The 20,063-nt window shown below is 37.0% G+C and overlaps 1 protein-coding gene across 1 annotated transcript; it reads left to right on the top strand.

Annotated features, from left to right (window-relative positions):
• Positions 1-12,411: 12,411 nt before the first annotated feature.
• On the top strand, positions 12,412-18,944 carry LOC128195331 (uncharacterized). The gene is made up of 4 exons (XM_052872592.1): positions 12,412-12,596; positions 12,863-14,024; positions 14,112-16,465; positions 16,643-18,944. Exons 1-4 carry the CDS (start codon positions 12,412-12,414, stop codon positions 18,942-18,944), a joined length of 6,003 nt encoding a protein of 2,000 aa, XP_052728552.1.
• The last annotated feature ends 1,119 nt before the right edge of the window (positions 18,945-20,063 follow it).

Below are 20,063 nucleotides of genomic sequence, written 5' to 3'. Positions count from 1 at the left end.
TTATTTTATTAAAAAATAAAATTTCACATGAAATTATTCTTTATCATAAATATTTTGAATATCTTGTATTATATGTTTAATGAATATATGATTGCATGACATCAATTTTCATACTTTTATTTATTGCTCAATGAAATTAAATGCAAATCTGATGGATTCTCGAATCACAGATGAACTGCAAGAAATAATTAATCAAGGAAGAAGACTATATGCTGATCTTGAACGACAAACACAGGCCATGAAGCGTCGAAATTCCCTGTTAAATGCTAGGATTGAACCATCTAATCCAACAACAGAAGAAATTGAAAACTTATTACAGACTATAAACATTGAAGATCATAATTTATTTTATCTTCGCATCCATCTCATACAAGACGTCTAATAGGGATGCCGCAACAATATCGTTTCAATGCATTGCAATGATACCTCACTGAAGCAAGGTCATCATGAACTATTAATAATATATTTGTATGTTATTATGTTGGGACTTTTTTTTAGATCATGTAATATAATAACTCCGTTTAATTATATGTTTGTTTAAAATTAATGAATCTCACTTTCGTAGACAAATAAATTGATAGTATTCGGTAAGAAATTATATTACAAACAAATACTACATTTAAAAATAAATTTATTTTACTACATTATAATTTTTTTAATATTTTAAAATTAATTTTAATTATTATTAATTAATTTCCTCTCTTTATTAACATTTATACATTTAAATATAACATTAAAAATTAACATTTTATATTACTTTAATAGCTAGGGCATTTTGATAATCTTTAATTTCTACCAATTAAACTAATTTGTTTAATCTGTCATATCAATCAAATCCTACATTAATTCTCACAAACTTTACTCTCAAATCCACTCTCAATTACTCACAAATCCACTCAAAAAAATAACAAAAAAATTACCCTTAAATTCACTCAAATTCATTCAAATCATCTCCCTCAAATCATCTCCCTCAAATTCATCCAAAAAAACACAGCATTAGTGATGACTTAATATATGATGGTTATAATTCACCAGCTATTATATATGATAGCATTATTATATCGACTATTATTAGAATCGGTGGAATGATGATAATTTTGTAGTAAAGTACAGGTTTATTATATTATTTTTAACTTAAAAAAGAGATACTATTATGGGTCATTTCAATAGTTGACATGATATCTTTGATTTTTCTCTTTCTTCGTAGATTTGGCATTGGTTATTTTGAACATTGCACTTCAGTTAAATAATCAAAACATATCAAAACGAGCTTAAAAAAGGTAGCTTTTTGGTTTCGGTTGTGAACGAAGCTTAAACTTCAATATTAAGTTTCAATTTTGGAAGATGTAACGTCCAAATTCTGGGATGTCACCTATTTACAAAAATCAATAAATTTTAATATTTTATCATAGTACAGAAATGTATTTTTCAAAACCTTAATTTTTTAACATGTATAATTTATTCAAAACATAATAAGTTTCAAAAATCTTGTCCAATTACATTATTCCAAAAGTAACTAAAACGATTAAGAAAATAAAACAACTATAATTACTTTGTTTCAAAAGTCTATACCAAAATAACTTTTTAAAGAAACACAAATCTTTTCCTGTCATCTCACGAATCTATTATACCTCTAAAATATCTACAATATCGTCTACTCACATATAACGCATTATGTGATCATGATTGATAATTTCATTCACAAACATACAAACACAAACATGTATAGGATAAACTATCGATAAAACAATCATAACAACAAAATATAAACATACCTATTGAATTAATGTATTTGGATAATGGAATGTATTATGATGAAATTGATTCTGGAAAAATGGTATGAATGTTGTCGCGTGTTTTTATGTTTACGGATATAAGTGTATGAGAGCATTAATGTATTGTATTTTGCATAATATGGAATAATTTTTGTAAGTATGAGATATGTGTCTTTGAAATTGGAATTTGGAAATTGGTTTCATTAAGAAAGAGTAGTATAATCTAAGGCTTAGGAATTTTATATTCTGATTGAAATGAAATGAAAATCGCTGATAAAGTACGTGCAGGGTAGTAATGATATATGTTTACTCTATAAATGTAATTGGTGACTAAACATGAACAAAAAAGATTATTTTCCAAGGGGAAACTGAATAGTATAGAGTTATGGGTTGGGAAATTTAATTTGATGGTATAGTTATTGTTGTATTGTTAAGAATAAAGGTTTGAATTTTGAAATGAGCTAAATGCTAAGGACCTATAGATGTGAGTTAAATTAAAATTAGTTGTATTATTTTGGAAATTAAATTAGGAATTTTAATTAGAACAAATTAGAGTTTAGGTTGATATAAAAGTCTCTAGATTTATAAATAATTCTTAAGCATAAAAATTTTATGTTAAAGGTATTGAAATGTTATATCCTTCGATGATAAATGATATTGTTATGTATGCTTTGTTCTTATTCAAATAACTCACTCATACATTTGTTTGTATTGCTTGTGTGTGTATTTAGCAATGATCGTATAACATGTGTTATATGGAAACTCAGATAGAAATGCATATGTTTTGTAGATGCTTGAGAGTTTTGGTAGACCTATGAGAGGGGAATATAATTTTTGAGGAGATTTTCCAATGTGTATTTCATTAATTTAAAGAAATTATATTAGGTTTTAAGGGAATTATATTTTATTTCTAAATAGAGTTTCAAGGCTTTATGTATTATACAACTAAATACGGCTTGTAAATATTTATTTAACCCTTGGTTTATGCGAAATAAATTTAATTAAGAAATTCTCTTATCAATTGAATAATTAACTTTTGAGTTGTGATAAGTTTATATATTTGTAAAAGTTTATTTATAAGTAAAATGGAATAAAAACATTTTAGTCCTTGAAACTTTTAGTGACATCCAAATTAGGGGTGTTACAAAAATAATATGATTGATATGTTATTTAGATTTAACACCATACTTACTTTCTATAATGTAAAAATCATTAATTTTACTTGATTAATAAGAAAAAGTCATAGATAAAAATAAATGATAACGATAATAAAAAAACAAACAAATTTACTCATCTAACCTTATAATCCAGTCAAGAAATTACAGTAGAATCAATCCTAGAGAACATGAGAGAAGAGAGAGGACAAAATTTTAACCCCAAAAGGGTTGGTTTAAGCTTCCATAATATGTTTCCCTAATTCTCTTTATACAGAAATTGGATTAGACTTTGTTTTAGGCTTTTTTGTTGTTATAATCTTCTTGATGATAATGTAATATCATCCAATTATCTTCTAAATAATCGAATATCTTCAAGATAAATTTGATTCTTGTGAAGATCTAAAAATATTTGAGAAGATATTTGCTAGATTAAAAAAGATTTGACAAATATTATCTTTTGATATTTATTGATATTGTTAAATAAGGTAATTATTTAAATATATAAAATAAAATAACTTAAGATATATTTTCCCCAAAATATCTTTTATCATACACATTTATCAATTATGAAAGCCTTTTTGTAGAAAAAATAGAGAAAGCCGCAAGGTCCAAAATTTGTTACCTGTTTCCTTTTCTTGGCTTAGCTAAATTTTTTCATTTTTTCATGTTATGCTTGGATTAATTTCTTGTGATCTTGATTATTTGTTATTTTTGGATTTATCTTTAAAGTTTGGTGAAACTTTAAGTAATTTATTTCCATACCTTAATAAACTTAACTTAACTTCAACTCACTAACACACCTCAAAATATTCAAAGCATATTTATGCAACTATAAAGCTATTTTTAACATAATTTTTATTCTCATACTAATTAAACTAAATTATAACAAATCATAATTAAAATATTTTATTAAATATCAAAGTCTAAACGAAGACATAAATATATAAGCATCACATGTTATTTCTTATTATAACAAACAAAATCAACATCTAACACACAGTTTCCTAACTTTATTTTTTTTCCTTAGGTCTTACAAAAAGGCCTCTTCCTTATCATAGTGCCCCATGTTGACAAGGTGCTTTACCCAAATGGGTGTTTTCTGATTTAGCTCTGAAGGATTTCGGAAACCCAGATAAAGGACCTCGGGAGTCCGGCTAAAGCACCTTGAGAACTCTATTGAAGGACCTCGATAGCCCGACTAGAGGATCAAACCCTTTCTCAAGGGTTATTTTACAAAATAATAAGAAAACAAAAACCTATCTATGCAATACCAAAATTAATGTCTTCTAGTTTTATTCAAATTCTATGGAAATGGTCACCTTTTATTTTAGACATATTTTTAATTTAAAAACAGAAATTTAACAATAATTTCTAAGAAACTCTATTTTTTCACTTAAACTTAAAATCTACCATAACCTAAGAAAGTTACAAACTAATTAAAACTAAAAAGACAATTTTATGAAAGAAAGTGGCAAAACTAAAGTGCTAACATGGGGTACTTAATAATCATTTAACACTACATTTTTGCTCGCATCTACACCATCATTTTTGGTTCACGTATGCAAAAAAAAAAAAAACTTCTTTGTCTTCTTTGGTTGGGCAGAGGAGCTTGTTAGCGGCAACAGTATGGAGGACCATGACATGACTTGGTTCTTGCCATCCTCCTCGCTAGAAACATCGTTATCACCCATGGTGTCTAGTTCCTCTTCTCGAAAACCTTCCACAATGTAGGAGACTAACGCGAGAGGTAGAGGAGGATTCATGAATCCCAAAATAAAGTTAGCCTGATCCGAGTTGTAGAAAATCTTGGAAATATGATAGAATATGGTAATAAGTTCTTATACTATCAACTATAAATATCTTAGAGATACTTTATAATATCTTTATAGTACTGATTTTCACGTTATCACTGCATAACAAATTTTGTTAGGATATACTTTTTTTCAGTAACTCTTATGTTATCTTAAAAAGTAAACTTCAAATCTAATTTAATATTACAAAATTAATTTTTATAATAATTTTTACATTTATTTATGTATAATAAATTATCTTATTTTTAATGGATATGAAATATCTAATAGAGGGAGAAAAATGAGCAGCTTTGGCAATGTTAAAAGTTAGATTGATTGAAATTAGATAAGAGATAAGTGTAGTAGGTTTGGCAATGATATTGGGAAAACTTGGACCCATTTATTTCTTGTTGATAATAGACATGTGGTGGTCACCTACCTAGAAAGTAACCCTTCAAAGAGCCCCATTTGTAATGGCATTGTATACAACTTCTTGGTCTTTTAGTGCCACCTAACCACTTGCCAAAATTCTTTCCACACTTTAGATAGAGGGAATGCCTTATATATATGGTGTAACTTATCTGCACTTTATGATATCCTAGCCTGATTTTTTTTTTTCACATCTTATCTTCCTGCATATCATATTAAAGCTCACTTTTTTGTAGACTCAGCAAGCACTATCTTAGCCCAGCCAATTACATGTATTTAATTGTGGTGAAAGTGAGCGATTACGTGATACTTTAGTTTCTTTCATTTATAAAATGTTAAATGCGATGGTAAGTTTGATGATTTTGCTTGAGAAAAGCAACAGCATTGTCTGGTTTATTTGTATGCAAGACTAAGGAAAGGATTCCATGGGACCATGGTGGTCACGTAGATTGAATTATGAGGCAGAACCAAACAAACGTTAAGAAAGACACAAAGGGCTTGTGGCAGGAGGGGGTCCGTCGCACACGTAGCTTTCTTCACAATTTCGTTGTTCTTGTGGCTTCTTAGTGCACATCTTCGTGAAAGATAGTAGTGACGTTTAATGCTTTTTCTGGAAGGAAGAAAACGTTGATATTATTATTGTAGCCTTTATGAAGTTTAATGCTTTTTCTTAGAATAAATTGATTGTTTTTAGTCAATAGCATATTTAATTCGATTATTTATTTATTGACGACGAAGAAGTAGTGAAAAACCTATAATTTTTGTATGATGAATTGTTTTTGTTGGAAAATTCTTCAAAACTTTCATACGTAGAATCTTTACATTTTTTTTCGTTTCTTTTTTAACTAATTTCAAACTTCTTTCGGTGAGTTTAGAGACAAGATTAATGTAAGGATCATTTATCAAAACATTAACAAGCAAGACTTCGTCTTTTTTGTCTTTCTTTCCATTTACATTTTGATTTGAGTTATGGTATGAATTTCAAGCAACAAATTGTCAATTTCCTTCACCTTTTTCATAATTCTAGCTCCTCTAGATAAGTTTGCATTCTTAGTGTCCATAGATAATAACTTTCATCGTCAAAGAATGAAATAATGACTGTGATAAATTTCCTTCCACTATAGGTGATGGTAGGCTACTCCTCCTAGCTATATGACTCAAGCAAGGTGGGTGAGCCCAATGATGAATGATGCACGAAAGCTAGAAGAAATGGAAATATATTACTCAGTTTTGATGATTTAATGATGATGGGATGATAGTGTTTAAGTGCTCTCAAGAGAGCTTGGGCCAACTCCCAAGAAAATTTGGCTAGAAGAAACTCAGAAGGGGTGTTCTAGCCTTTGGTGAACTAAGTGAGTAGTATGAATTGGAGACATCTTTATTTATATGGGGAGACATCTTTATTTATATGCCTAAGAAACCCTATAGGTGTTTAAAAAATTGGAGAGCAAAACCCTAATTCTACAATAGAAGGAGGACACATGGTCACTAATCCTCTCTATTAGGAGAAAGACACATGGCAAGAGCAAGTGTCTCACAAAAAGAGAGCAACCTAGAGATATCTCTAGCCAAGGACCCACAAGCTATTATAATCTCTCCCCTCATGTGCATAGAAGGTGGCCTCTCTTCTAAAAGGTTTGAACCCCAAGCTAGAATTTTTACCCTAGACTAAGTGTCTCCTTAAGGCTTATCTTCTTTAGGCCCAAAAACTACACTACAACCTTAAGCCCAAATTCATGGTCTAAAAGTAAACCTAGACTACTTGGCCCATTATACAAGGCCCCAAAAGAAAACGCTATTTAACTAGGCCCATAATACAAAACCCTTGATGAGCACCAGGTCGATAAAACTAAAAGCCATATACTCGAACTCAAGATGTAACAGAATGAAAATGAATGAAGGCGTAATTGGTTTGAAGAGACTTGGGATCAACGGTGATTTGGAGTGATAGAAAGAAAGTGGTTCTCAAAATGGCTAGAGGAGCCTCTTGCAGGCTCTCTAATCGTGACTCTCAAGGGGTAAAATGTGCTCTGGAGTGATCTCAACATATGAACATATTCTCTTAAAAGTGCTTAATACAATAAAGAAGCATGGTATTTATAATAGCCCCAATGCCCATGCCTAACTAACTACTTCGTTGATGATTAGTCGTGATTAATGAATTCGTTGCCAAGTGGCACTCTACGTGGCCACTCATTTAACATGTGCTAAAAATGTGTGAAATGAATAACAACAAAGTCTGGAAGGTGGAAAACACTAAGCGAAAGTAGAACCCACTCAACGCTTGGTCGTTGAGCGAAAAGTAAGGCTCGCTAGGCACCTTCAAGTTATCCAAATGAAGATATTGTGAAATGGTCCACTTTCTTTTGGTGTCTCCCCCCAACCTTCTTAGATCCTTCGAGCCATACTCTTAGTTATGGTTCCATTGGTTGGACTCAAGTCATCAATCCTACTCTACTAATAATTGATTCATGGCTCATAATGATAACAACTTGGGCCCACCTTTCACAGATGGCTCCAACTCTTTTTGTATGTGCTTGACCACTGTTTCGGTGTTTTCCATCAATAGGTCTTGTAAGAATAATGTCTCTTGATATCACGAAATCCATAGTCGACAAGATGGTACGAATAGAAGAAGAGATATATGTCAAATTGAGTGAAGATGTGATCACATGGAAGAAAGAGGAGAATAATTATAAGAAAAAAAGAAGGAAAAAATGAAGCACAAGAAGAAGAAGAATTAATGAAATTTGAAGATTTGAAATCTAAATAAACAAATATTAAGCAATAAGGAATGTTGAGAATATTTACTTAATATATTTTTTATTTAAATTAGCTTTTCGGAAATATTTTTATTTTTATCTCTTATACCTCTCATATGTCTCGTATCTCCAAAATCTCTAAAATTCCATTAAAGTTTATGTCTCACGTTGTACGAAAGAGAAAGTAGAGCAACATGCAAAGAATAAGACCTATAGACTCTTTAAGGTTTTGAGTTCATCTCTTATTAGTATTGTATCTAATGAATTAAAAAATCTATAAGTGGAATCAGAATATCTCGTTATGCAAACTCATAGTTTGAAATGCTTTCACTCAAAAAGATATTGTCAACACCCAATTTTGTCCGGGTTGAAAAAATGTGTTTTTATTTTTTTTCTTTTATTTTATCTTTTTATTTTATTTTTTTTATGTATCTAGATATTTGCTTTTAATTCAATTTCTATTTTATTTCTTATTTTCAATTTGTTTTAATAAAGTTAATTAAATAAAATAGTTAAAAAAATTGAAAAATAAAATTAAAATTAAAAATAATTAAAAATAAAATTGAAAAAAAATAATAAAATAAAAATAAAATAAAGTAAAAAACAAACAAACAAAAAACGTGGAAAAGGGGTACGTGGGAGGCGTGTCTCAGCAGGGGAGACCAGGTTGTTACAGGGGAATATTTTTCCAAGATTTTGGGGGAGGATTTTGTTGGATGAGAGGGAGAAAAACGTGGAAAAGGGGCACACGAGGAAGATCCATCATTGGGGAATCATCATCCAGATTGGCACAGGCAGAGAAAACAAAAGGCTAGAGAAGGTCACCGGATACAGAGCGATAGCAGCAGCCATAACTACAGGTAAGTCTCTGTTTCACCTGTGCATCCAGACTCATCATGTATGCTTACTGCATAAGCTCCATTCACCCCTATCCCGTCAGCCCATGCACCATTATCAGGATGATCTATCCCACTCATGCTCATATGCACACTGCACTCATCGTTTCCAATACCGAATAGACGGAAATCAATCAACTTTAAACCAATCAGAAAATAATAAAAAATTAGGGGAGGCCGAGAAGGAAAAATGGTGTTGTGGAGGGCTTTCGGCATTCGAGAAAATCCTCGAATGGGGAAGAAGAAGAGTAGTGTTGGTGGCACCGGTGAGGTTAGTGGCGCGATGGCGTTGAATCCCGGAGGCCTGGAACTGTTGAGAAGGAATCCGGTGGCCGTGGAGGTGACTGAGGAGGTAGACGAGGGTAGGCATAAGGACATTATCGTGATAGTGGTTGTGTTGTCGCAGAGGTTTTAGCAATGGTGAAGTTGATGTTGATGGGTGATGATGGCGAATGGATCGGAGATGAAGGCTGAAGAAAACCCTCCCCGAGAATCGCTGATTTTCGAAGAAAGAAGATTGGAAACGGTGGCGTCGTGGCTGGCGGTGGTTCTGGTAGCGCGAGTGGTCGCCGGTGAGTCCAAGGCGTGATCTGGTTGAAGCAACGGTGACCGGCTCTGGCAGAGGTGGCAGTGAGTTCATGGTGTAGAGCAGGAGACCTTGTGTCTCTAGGAGGCGTGAGCTGGGGAATGGGGAATGAGGATGAACCTCCTGAACCCCTAGAAAATTCTAGGTTAGAGAGCATTCGTCTGGACCAAGCCCAGAAATGGGCGTACGTCCGGGAACATTCAGCCTTTTTGACCGTTCGTTCAACATTCCAAACGAACGAGCGCTCGTTATCCAAACGAGCGAACGCTCGTTATCCTTAAGCCTTTTTGACCATTCGTTCAACATTCTCACCAAACGAGCGAACGCTTGTTACCTTAAGCCTTCTTGACCGTTCGTTCAAATCTTCTCCCTGAAGAGCGCTCGTTATCCAAACGAACGAGCGTTCGTTTCCGAACCAATGAACGCTCGTTACTCAGCCTCAATTTCTCAACGTCCGTTCGCCATGCCTTCAACGAGCGTTCGTTATTGAGCCTTCGTTCTCAACGTCCGTTCGTCATATCTCTGGACGAACGCTCGTCATTCAGCTCACATTTCTAAACGTCCGTCTGTTATGTTCCCCAATGGACGTTCGTCCTCTGCCCCAACGAACGTTCGTTCTTTACCTAACGAGCGCTCGTTATTCTGAATCTCTTCCCAGCGTTCGTTCAACCTCTCCCATTTCTTTTTTTTTGTTTATTTTATTTTATTGTCTTATTTTATTATATTTATTTATTTTTAATAATACAATATTTATAGTTTAAATAATGTACAAAAAATATTTAAGGGTTTAAGCGCACGTGTGACCGCTCGCGTCGTCCTTGTGCTAAAAACCTTTTCTTCTTGTCTTAAGTAAAATTTCAAAAATACGTTTTAAAGGTTTAAGTACACGTGTGACCGCTCGCGTCGTCCTTGTGCTAAAAACATTTTCTTCTTTTCTTAAGTAAAATTTCAAAAATATGTTTTAAAGGTTTAAGCACACGTGTGACCGCTCGCGTCGTCCTTGTGATAAAAACCTTTTCTTCTTTTCTTAAATAAAATTTCCAGAAATATGTTTTAAAGGTTGAACACTCGTGTGATCGCTCGCATCGTCCTAGTGTTCAATACCTTTCTCTCTTATTTATATAATATTAAACGAGGGTATGAGTGCTCGTGCGATCGTCCGCATCAGCCTAGCACTCAATACTCTCAAGTCTTCCTAAATAAGTAGATAACGGTATGAGTACTCGTGTGATCGTTCGCATCGTCCTAGTGTTTAATATCGTTATCTATCTTTTAAAAAATAATTAAAAATATTTAAATATCATTTTAAAGGTATGAGTACTCGTGCGACCGTTCGCGTCGGCCTAGTATTCATTACCTTTCTTTTTCTCGAAAATATTAAAAAAAAAAACATAAAATCCGCAAAAATTAAAAACAACTGGTTTCAAACAACAAACAATCTTTTAGAAAGAACTACGTAACCCTGATTTCTCATTTTGAATGAGAATACGTAGGAGCAAGGTCAATCCTTGTCGGGCCCAAAAAACTAAAAAATATATTTTGTTTATTTAGAATTTTATTTTAGGGACTAGTTAAACATTTTGAAAACCACATCATATTCGTGCATTTAGTTAAAGGTACTGCCTTCGGGCAGGCGTTGTAGGGTGCTAATACCTTCCCTACACGTAACCGACTCCCGAACCCAAAATCTGGTTTTCGTGGACCGTGTCTTATTATTTTATGGTTTTTCCGTAGTTTTCCAGAATAAACTATGGTGGCGACTCCAAATCTCTTTTCCAAACCCGTTTCTTTTTTGGATCGTCGTCCCGTCGCGATTCCGGTTGCGACAGATGGCGACTTCACTGGGGATTTACTTCCTGTTTGGCTATCGTGAGAACTCCAGCTAGAGTCTGTTCTCTTCATATGTGTTTCCACACCTAGTTGATTACTCGACTGTTGTGGAGATGCTATGAAGGGGGCCATAGCTCTAGTGACCTTTGACCTTTAGGTTCAGGGAATCATCCTTGTGAGATTGCATATACTTGACCTTGAACTCCAAGCAGTGAACCTTTGATAGGGCACAATGGGAGGAATATGTACTTCTGTAACCCTCACGCTGTTCATTTTTTTGTGATATTACATTTCATATCATGCATGTGCTTTGTTTCGTCATGTTGATTTATTATCATGCATCATATTCATACATCATTTAGTAACATGTTAATTTTAAAGGAAATCACAAGTACCTACTTGACTTCATACAAGATGGATGTTAACACAAGATCCGATGCTACACAGCACACCGACTCTTCCGATTTAAGAAAGAAGTATAGTCTAAGGACCCATGTTGGAAACTTGACCGGGCTGATAAACTTGGGCAAAAGGCTTAAGACTATAAAGAGAGAAACCTTTCAGAGAAGATTTGGAAATTTGTTGAACTTGATGGAGGTTGAAGTACAAACACCCGCTATCACAGCCTTGGCACAATATTATGATTCTCCGCTTCGATGTTTCACATTTCAAGACTTTCAGTTGGCGCCAACCATAGAGGAGTTCGAGCATATCTTGGGTTTGCCACTGGAGGGCACCACTCCCTATCAACATTTAGAGCATCATGCCTCTATACCCACCATTGCTACCATCATGAAATTACATCCCAAGGAGCTTGAAGACAGGATGATGATGAGGAATCAAGTGCATGGGTTATCACAGGGATATCTAGAGCAGTATTTACATCACTTGGCTGATAAAGAGGATTGGGAAACTTTCATGGATGTATTAGCCCTCACCATATATGGCATTGTCTTGTTTCCCAAAATAGAAGAATTCGTGGATTACACCGCGATAGACGTCTTCGTGGCGAGTAAAACCAGATCAGAGAATCCTGTAACAGCAGTCCTTGCGGATGTTTATGGGTCTTTAAGTTTTTGCCATGAGAGAAAGGGAAAGAAGACAAATGGAGGAATATATCGAGGAACAGGAGGAGCGATGGAGGTCGATAGAATTTGAAGAAAGGCATCAGGCCTTGATAAAGCGAATGGAAGAGCACATCGCCGAACAAGAAATGGCTGTAAAGCACTGGAAGGAAAGATTCTCTCAGTTGGCTGCTTTGGCAAACGGGGCAATTGAAGACATCCCCAGGATGGTGTCGAATGCTGAAGCAAGCACTCATTTTTGTAACTCATCAGCAGAAATAGAATTGTTTATTAATCATTGTAAATGGTTGGTGCGAGAGATGAAATCTTTCATTGCTCGGGCGCGGGATTGATGTACATCAGAGTTATGTGTTTTGTTCCTTAGACGATGTAATGGATCAAATTTCTTGAAATGAAAGATGGGGGATGTTTGTTTGGTATCGGCTTGTGTTAATTTTCCATCAGTATTGTCATTGTTATCTTGTGATTTCCACTTATCACTAGCATGCATCATGTTTTCTTTTTGCATTTTTCATCCTTATCTAATTTAATTTAATAAAAAATAATCATCAGTACAAGTGAGAAAACAACGGCAAGTTTTCCAAGACATCCGTACAGGACCAGAGCTAATTCGAAGGTCATGGAGAATTGGGAGCAGTCACACGAATCTATTAAGGCCGATGTCAGCCAGTTGAAGGATCAGATGACCCAGATTTTGGCGGCTCTCGAAGCCCTGAAGACTACGGGAGGGGTGACCCCTGCGCAAGTTGAGGGAAGTGCTCAATATTACCCTCCGTTGTTCAATGCTGGGAGCCAATCTGTTTCATTCCCAATGTATGGATTGCCTCCAGGTTACACCCCACCTGTGGGAGAATACACAGAAGGGGAGCATACTTCATTCTCTTTCCCTACCACTGCTAACGTACCGCCAATCAATACTCAGGGACCTGTTGTAATGTCTGCACCTATGGTAAATGAAGGGATGTATGCAAGCATGACTGATGGAGTACGAGTAACCCCGGTGCCACCTGTGATTACCGGAGAGGGCTTTTCTACAAGGGCTGCGCCATATACTTTGTCTCAGGGGGTAACTAGTAATGTTGATGGGGCGAAGGATAAACTGGAGAGCCTAGAGGCAAGGTTGAGGGCTGTTGAGGGGTATGAAAGTTATGGATTTGGGGATGTTTCTAGATTGAGCTTGGTTCTTGGTGTCAAAATACCACATAAGTTTAAAGCGCCAGATTTTGAGAAGTATAAGGGAAATACATGCCCAAAGAGCCATCTAACCATGTTTTGTAGAAAGATGGCTGCATATGCTTATGATGAGCAGCTGCTCATCCATGTTTTTCAAGATAGTTTGGCTGGAGTGGCGTTAAACTGGTATACCCATTTAGAGCCGACTCGAATTCGTTGTTGGGCGGACTTGGCTGATGCTTTTGTGAAGCAGTATATATATAATACACATGTTGCACCAGATCGTTTACAGCTGCAAAACATGTCAAAGAAAGATAACGAAACTTTTAAGGAGTATGCTCAGCGGTGGAGGGAATTGGCTGCACAAGTTGAGCCACCTTTGTATGATAGAGAAATGGTGGCAATGTTTGTTAATACGCTCCAACCACCATTCTATGAACATATGGTGGGAAATGTATCTTCAAATTTTGCCGATATCATCGTGATAGGCGAGCGGATAGAGATCGGGTTGAAGAATGGGAAAATTGCATATGGCTCATCGGTGGTTGCACATTCCAAAAAACCCAACTTCAACTCAGGAAAAAGAAAGGAAGGAGATGTGCATGCAACATCTGCAACCCCGGTGTAGAGAGGTCAGGTTCCCACTCATAACTATCGACCATACTGGGGTCAACATCCACATGCAGCTAATGCGTCATTTGGTCATCAAATTAGGCCTCAACAGCAACCAGGGTACTATCAACCACAATACATTCCGACGAATAATTGGAGGGGAGGGGCGAACGTAGGTTCCAATATGAATGTGGGTCCAAATACTTATCCAAGAAGGAACCAAGAAAGAAATTATGTTAATTTTACCCCAATTCCTACTACTTATACGGAATTATTGCCTCATCTTATCAAACAAGGTCTGGTTGTCGTTTGTCCCCTGAAGCCTTTGCAGCCTCCATACCCAAGAGGTTATGATGCAGATGCAAAGTGTAGTTATCATGGAGGGGCCGCTGGTCATTCCACTGAGAGGTGTCTGGCTTTCAAGCATAAAGTGCAGACTCTAATTGATTCTGGGTGGTTAAAGTTCCAAGAGGATAAGCCTAATATTGAGGCCAATCCTTTATCTGGGCATGGAAGTGCTTCGACGAATGCTGTCGAAGTGAAAGAGCATGAGCTGGTGAGGAATGTGAAAGAAGTCAGGAGCTCTAGGAGGTTTATTTTGGAGGCGTTGCTGAAAGTGGGTATCTTGAAGGGTGATTATGATGAGAATATAGCATGCGCGCTCCACCCAGATGCTGAGCACTCTATTGAGGAGTGTGTTAAGTTTGAAGAAATTCTGCAAGACTTGTTAGATCGTGGCCTGATGCAGGTATGCTACAAGAAGGAGGAGGGAAATGTATTTGCACAAACTGGTGATGAATCCGGCATGATTTTACCAGAACCATTGGTGATTCATTTCACTAAGACTACCTCTATCCCACCAACTCAAGGAAGGTCGCCCGTTGTTATCCGTGTACCAGCTCCTTTTCCTTACAAGAATGAAAAAGCCGTCCCATGGAGATATGGGACACATGCGTCAAGCGAAGCACAAAGCGTTGACCCTGTCGTCAAAAACATATCAGGGATAGGTGGAATGACTAGGAGTGGTCGAATTTTCACATCACCAGAGTTGGCACAAGAAAGAGTCAATGATAAGGAAACAACGATGGCTGCGAAGGCAAAAGAATTCTTAAAGGGAAAGGGTGCACAGACAGAGGAGATCCCCGACAAGGAAGAGAGGAGAGAAGTTTCTGAAGAGGAGGCTTGTGAATTTTTAAAATTCATACAACAAAGTGAATATAAGGTGGTGGAACAGTTAAACCGTATGCCCGCTCGTATATCCTTGTTAGACTTGCTCATGCATTCAGCATCACACAGAAAGTTGCTAATGAAGATACTCAGTGAGGCTCACGTAGAGCGAGGTATTTCGTTAAATAAATTCGAGGGTATTGTTGGCAATATTGTTGCTAATAATTATCTCACCTTTACGGATGAAGAGATACCAGCTGAGGGAAGAGGGCATAACAAGGCTCTTCACGTCTCTGTGAAATGCTTGGATCATGTTATAGCACGTGTTTTAGTGGACAATGGGTCCTCTTTGAATGTCATGCCGAAAGCAACCTTGGAAAAGCTACCTTGCGAGGGAATGCATATGAGGCCGAGTTCAATGATTGTGAGGGCGTTTGATGGTAGCAAACGAGAGGTGATGGGAGAGGTGGATTTACCAATGCAAGTTGGCCCTTGTGTCTTTCAAATAACTTTCCAGGTTATGGATATCCTGCCAGCTTATAGTTGTCTGTTGGGGCGCCCATGGATCCATTCGGCTGGGGTTGTGCCTTCTACACTACACCAGAAGTTGAAGTATGTGATGGGAGATAAGCTGGTGATAGTATCAGGAGAAGAAGATCTTCTTGTGAGTGGGCCATCATCCACACGCTACATCGAGGCGGCTGAAGAAGCTCTCGAGACAGCCTTCCAGTCGTTGGAGATTGTGGGAAATGCTTGTGTGGAACCGTTTCCAGTAAATCCTCGTCTATCATGTGCTTCTATTATGATGGCCAAGATTATGATAAAAGGGGGCTATGTATATGGGGAAGGTTTGGGCAAATATCGGCAGGGGCGAGCATTCCCTATAGAAATCGTTGAAAACAAGAACAGATATGGCTTGGGGTACAAACCTACCAAGGAAGACAGGAAAAGGATGATAGAAGAAAGAAAGGAACGCAGTTTAGCCCGTGCAGAAAGACGAGGGCCCAAAGAGAGCAAAATTCACATTGTTGACATCAAGGAAAGCTTCCGCAGTGCAGGGTGGATCAACACTGGCCAGATAGCAGCTGTGGAGGATGAAGAAAGGACTCAAAGTTTGAGCTTTGTGTGGGCTTGCTCCCCTGATACTCAACTCAACAATTGGGAAACACTGGATTTACCTGTGATGCTTAATGTGAACAAAATGTAATAGTTTTAATTAAGCTTATAGTTTCGATTGGGGCTTTAGAACTGAGATTTTGCGGATTGATTCTTTTTTACTTTTCACTCAGCGTGATAATAAAGATGCATTTCATCATCATTTGGCATTTTTCTTTGTTTATCTTATTTATTTATACTTTTTCATAAATTTAAATGATGTAGATGTGACAATGATTGTTTTGAAAATAACGATATCAATGTTCCTAATTTTGAGCACCCTATCAATAATACGGAAGATGATTTCGAAGATGATGTGGAACCCTCTCCAGAATTGTTGAGATTAGTGGAACAAGAATCTAAGGAGATTAAACCCCATCAGGAGGAAATTGAAATACTCAACTTGGGAGAGAAGGATGAGATAAAGGAGGTGAAAATCGGTACTGGTATGAAAACGGAAGTGAGGGAAAGATTGCGCGTACTGTTGAAGGAATTTAAAGATGTGTTCGCGTGGTCTTACAATGACATGCCGGGTCTAGATACCGATATTGTGCAGCATAGGCTCCCACTCAAGCCGGAATGCCCTCCAGTCAAGCAAAAACTGAGAAGAATGAAGCCGGAAATGTCCTTAAAAATTAAAGAAGAGGTCCAAAAGCAATTTGACGCAGGATTTTTGGCTGTGGCAAGATACCCACAATGGGTAGCGAATGTTGTACCAGTGCCTAAGAAGGATGGGAAGGTTCGAATGTGTGTTGACTATCGTGATTTAAATCGTGCAAGTCCGAAAGATAATTTCCCGTTACCACACATCGATACTCTGGTTGATAATACGGCCAAATTTTCGTTATTTTCGTTCATGGACGGATTCTCGGGGTATAATCAAATTAAAATGGCACCGGAAGATATGGAAAAAACGACCTTTATCACGTTATGGGGAACATTCTGTTATAAGGTGATGTCTTTTGGACTCAAGAATGCTGGGGCAACATACCAAAGGGCAATGGTGACACTCTTTCATGATATGATGCATAAGGAAATTGAAGTTTATGTGGATGACATGATTGCAAAGTCGGAGTCAGAAGAGGAGCATATTTTCAATCTAAGGAAATTATTTGAGAGACTGAGAAAATACAAACTCAGGTTAAATCCCACCAAATGCACGTTTGGAGTAAAGTCTGGAAAATTGTTGGGCTTTATTGTCAGCCAAAGAGGGGTAGAAGTTGATCCTGACAAAGTAAGAGCGATAACGGAAATGCCTGCGCCCAGAACAGAAAAAGAGGTTCGAGGTTTTCTGGGAAGGCTGAACTACATTGCTAGGTTCATCTCCCAATTAACTGCTACTTGTGAACCAATGTTCAAGTTGCTACGAAAAAATCAGGCTGTAGTCTGGAATGAAGATTGTCAAGTTGCTTTCGAAAAGATCAAACAATACCTGCAGGACCCTCCTGTATTGCGTCCACCTATGCCAGGAAGACCGCTCATTTTGTATTTGACCGTACTGGATAATTCAATAGGTTGTGTATTGGGTCAGCATGATGAAGACGGGAAAAGAGAGCATGCCATATATTACTTGAGCAAGAGGTTCACAGATTGCGAACAACGATATTCGTCGTTAGAGCGAACTTGTTGTGCACTGGCGTGGGCTGCTCATCGTTTAAGGCAATATATGTTGAGTCACTCTACTTGGTTGATATCTAAAATGGATCCTATCAAGTACATATTCGAAAAGCCCGCTCTCACTGGAAGGATAGCTCGATGGCAGATGCTATTATCGGAGTACGACATTGTATATGTTACTCAAAAATCTATCAAGGGTAGCTCTTTAGCAGAATTTTTAGCCCATCAACCCATTAGTGATTATCAGCCGATGCAACCTGAGTTTCCTGATGAAGATATCATGGCTTTATTTGCTGAGAGCAGAGATGACAAAAATGAAAATGCCTGGACGGTGTTATTCGATGGGGCATCGAATGTAATGGGGCTTGGAATAGGGGCAGTGCTTATCTCTCCTAAGAATCAATACATTCCAATGACGGCAAGGTTGTGTTTTAATTGCACAAATAATATCGCAGAATACGAAGCCTGTGCTATGGGTATTCGAGCAGCAATAGAGTCTAAAGCAAAAATTCTGGATGTATACGGAGATTCAGCTTTGGTTATCCATCAATTGAAGGGAGAATGGGAGACTAGGGATACTAAATTAATTCCATACCAAGCTTACATCAGGGGATTAATTGAGTATTTCGATTCCATCACGTTTAATCATATACCGCGAGAAGATAATCAATTAGCAGACGCGTTGGCTACCTTGTCGTCGATGTTTGAAGTTGATCAAGATGCAGAATTGCCAATGATTGAAATGAAGAGTCATGCGGGGCCAGTGTATTGTCATTTCATCGAGGAGGAAGTAGATGGTAAACCTTGGTACTTTGATATCAAGCATTATCTTAAGACTCGAGAATATCCAGAGAAGGCATCCGAAAACGATAAAAGGGCGTTAAGGAGATGGTTGGCAGTTTCATTTTGAGTGGGGATATTCTATATAAGAGGAATCATGACATGGTTCTCCTCAGATGCGTAGATGCAAAAGAAGCCGAGCTGATACTAAAAGAAGTGCATGAGGGTACATTTGGCATGCACATGAATGGGCACTCAATGGCCAGGAAGATACTGAGAGCGGGGTATTTTTGGTTGACTATGGAAAATGATTGATGTACACATGTGAGAAAGTGTGAGAAATGCCAGGTGTACGCAACTAATATCAATATGCCACCCACGACCTTGAACGTGTTGTCTGCACCATGGCCCTTTTCGATGTGGGGAATAGATGTCATCGGAGCTATAGAGCCAAAGGCGTCAAATGGACACCGTTTCATATTAGTCGCAATCGACTACTTCACCAAGTGGGTTGAGGCTGCTTCTTATGCTAATGTGACTAGAAAGGTAGTGACCAAGCTCATAAAAAAGGAGTTGATTTGCAGATACGGGCTCACTAACAGGATCATCACCGATAATGCCACTAACTTGAACAACCAGATGATGACAGAGTTATGTGAGGAGTTCAAAATTCATCATCTTAATTCTTCTCCTTATCGTCCAAAGATGAATGGGGCAGTAGAGGCTGCTAACAAAAATATCAAGAAGATTGTGCAGAAGATGGTGGTCACATATAAGGATTGGCATGAAATGCTTCCTTTTGCTTTACATGGTTATCGCACTTCGGTACGAACATCGACTGGGGCAACGCCTTTCTCGCTTGTATATGGAATGGAAGCAGTACTTCCGTTTGAAGTGGAAATTCCGTCCTTACGAGTTTTAATGGAAACCCAATTAGAAGAGGCTGAGTGGGTCCAAGTTCGTTTCGACCAGCTCAATCTCATTGATGAAAAAAGATTAACGGCAGTATGCCATGGACAATTGTACCAAAGAAGAATGAAGAAGGCATTTGACAAAAAGGTACACCCAAGAGAATTTCATGAAGGTGAGTTGGTGTTGAAGAAGATCCTACCTATACAAAAAGATCATAGAGGCAAATGGACTCCAAATTATGAAGGGCCATTTGTAGTGAAGAAAGCATTTTCTGGTGGGGCACTAATTCTCACGAGAATGGACGGAGAGGAGTTACCATTGCCAATTAATTCTGATG

The sequence above is a fragment of the Vigna angularis genome, chromosome 2 (assembly GCF_016808095.1).
Source record: "Vigna angularis cultivar LongXiaoDou No.4 chromosome 2, ASM1680809v1, whole genome shotgun sequence".
In the NCBI taxonomy this organism is placed as follows: Eukaryota; Viridiplantae; Streptophyta; class Magnoliopsida; order Fabales; family Fabaceae; genus Vigna; species Vigna angularis.
Note: the sequence above shows the minus strand (reverse complement) of the source record. Positions and strands in the feature narration are given on the sequence as shown.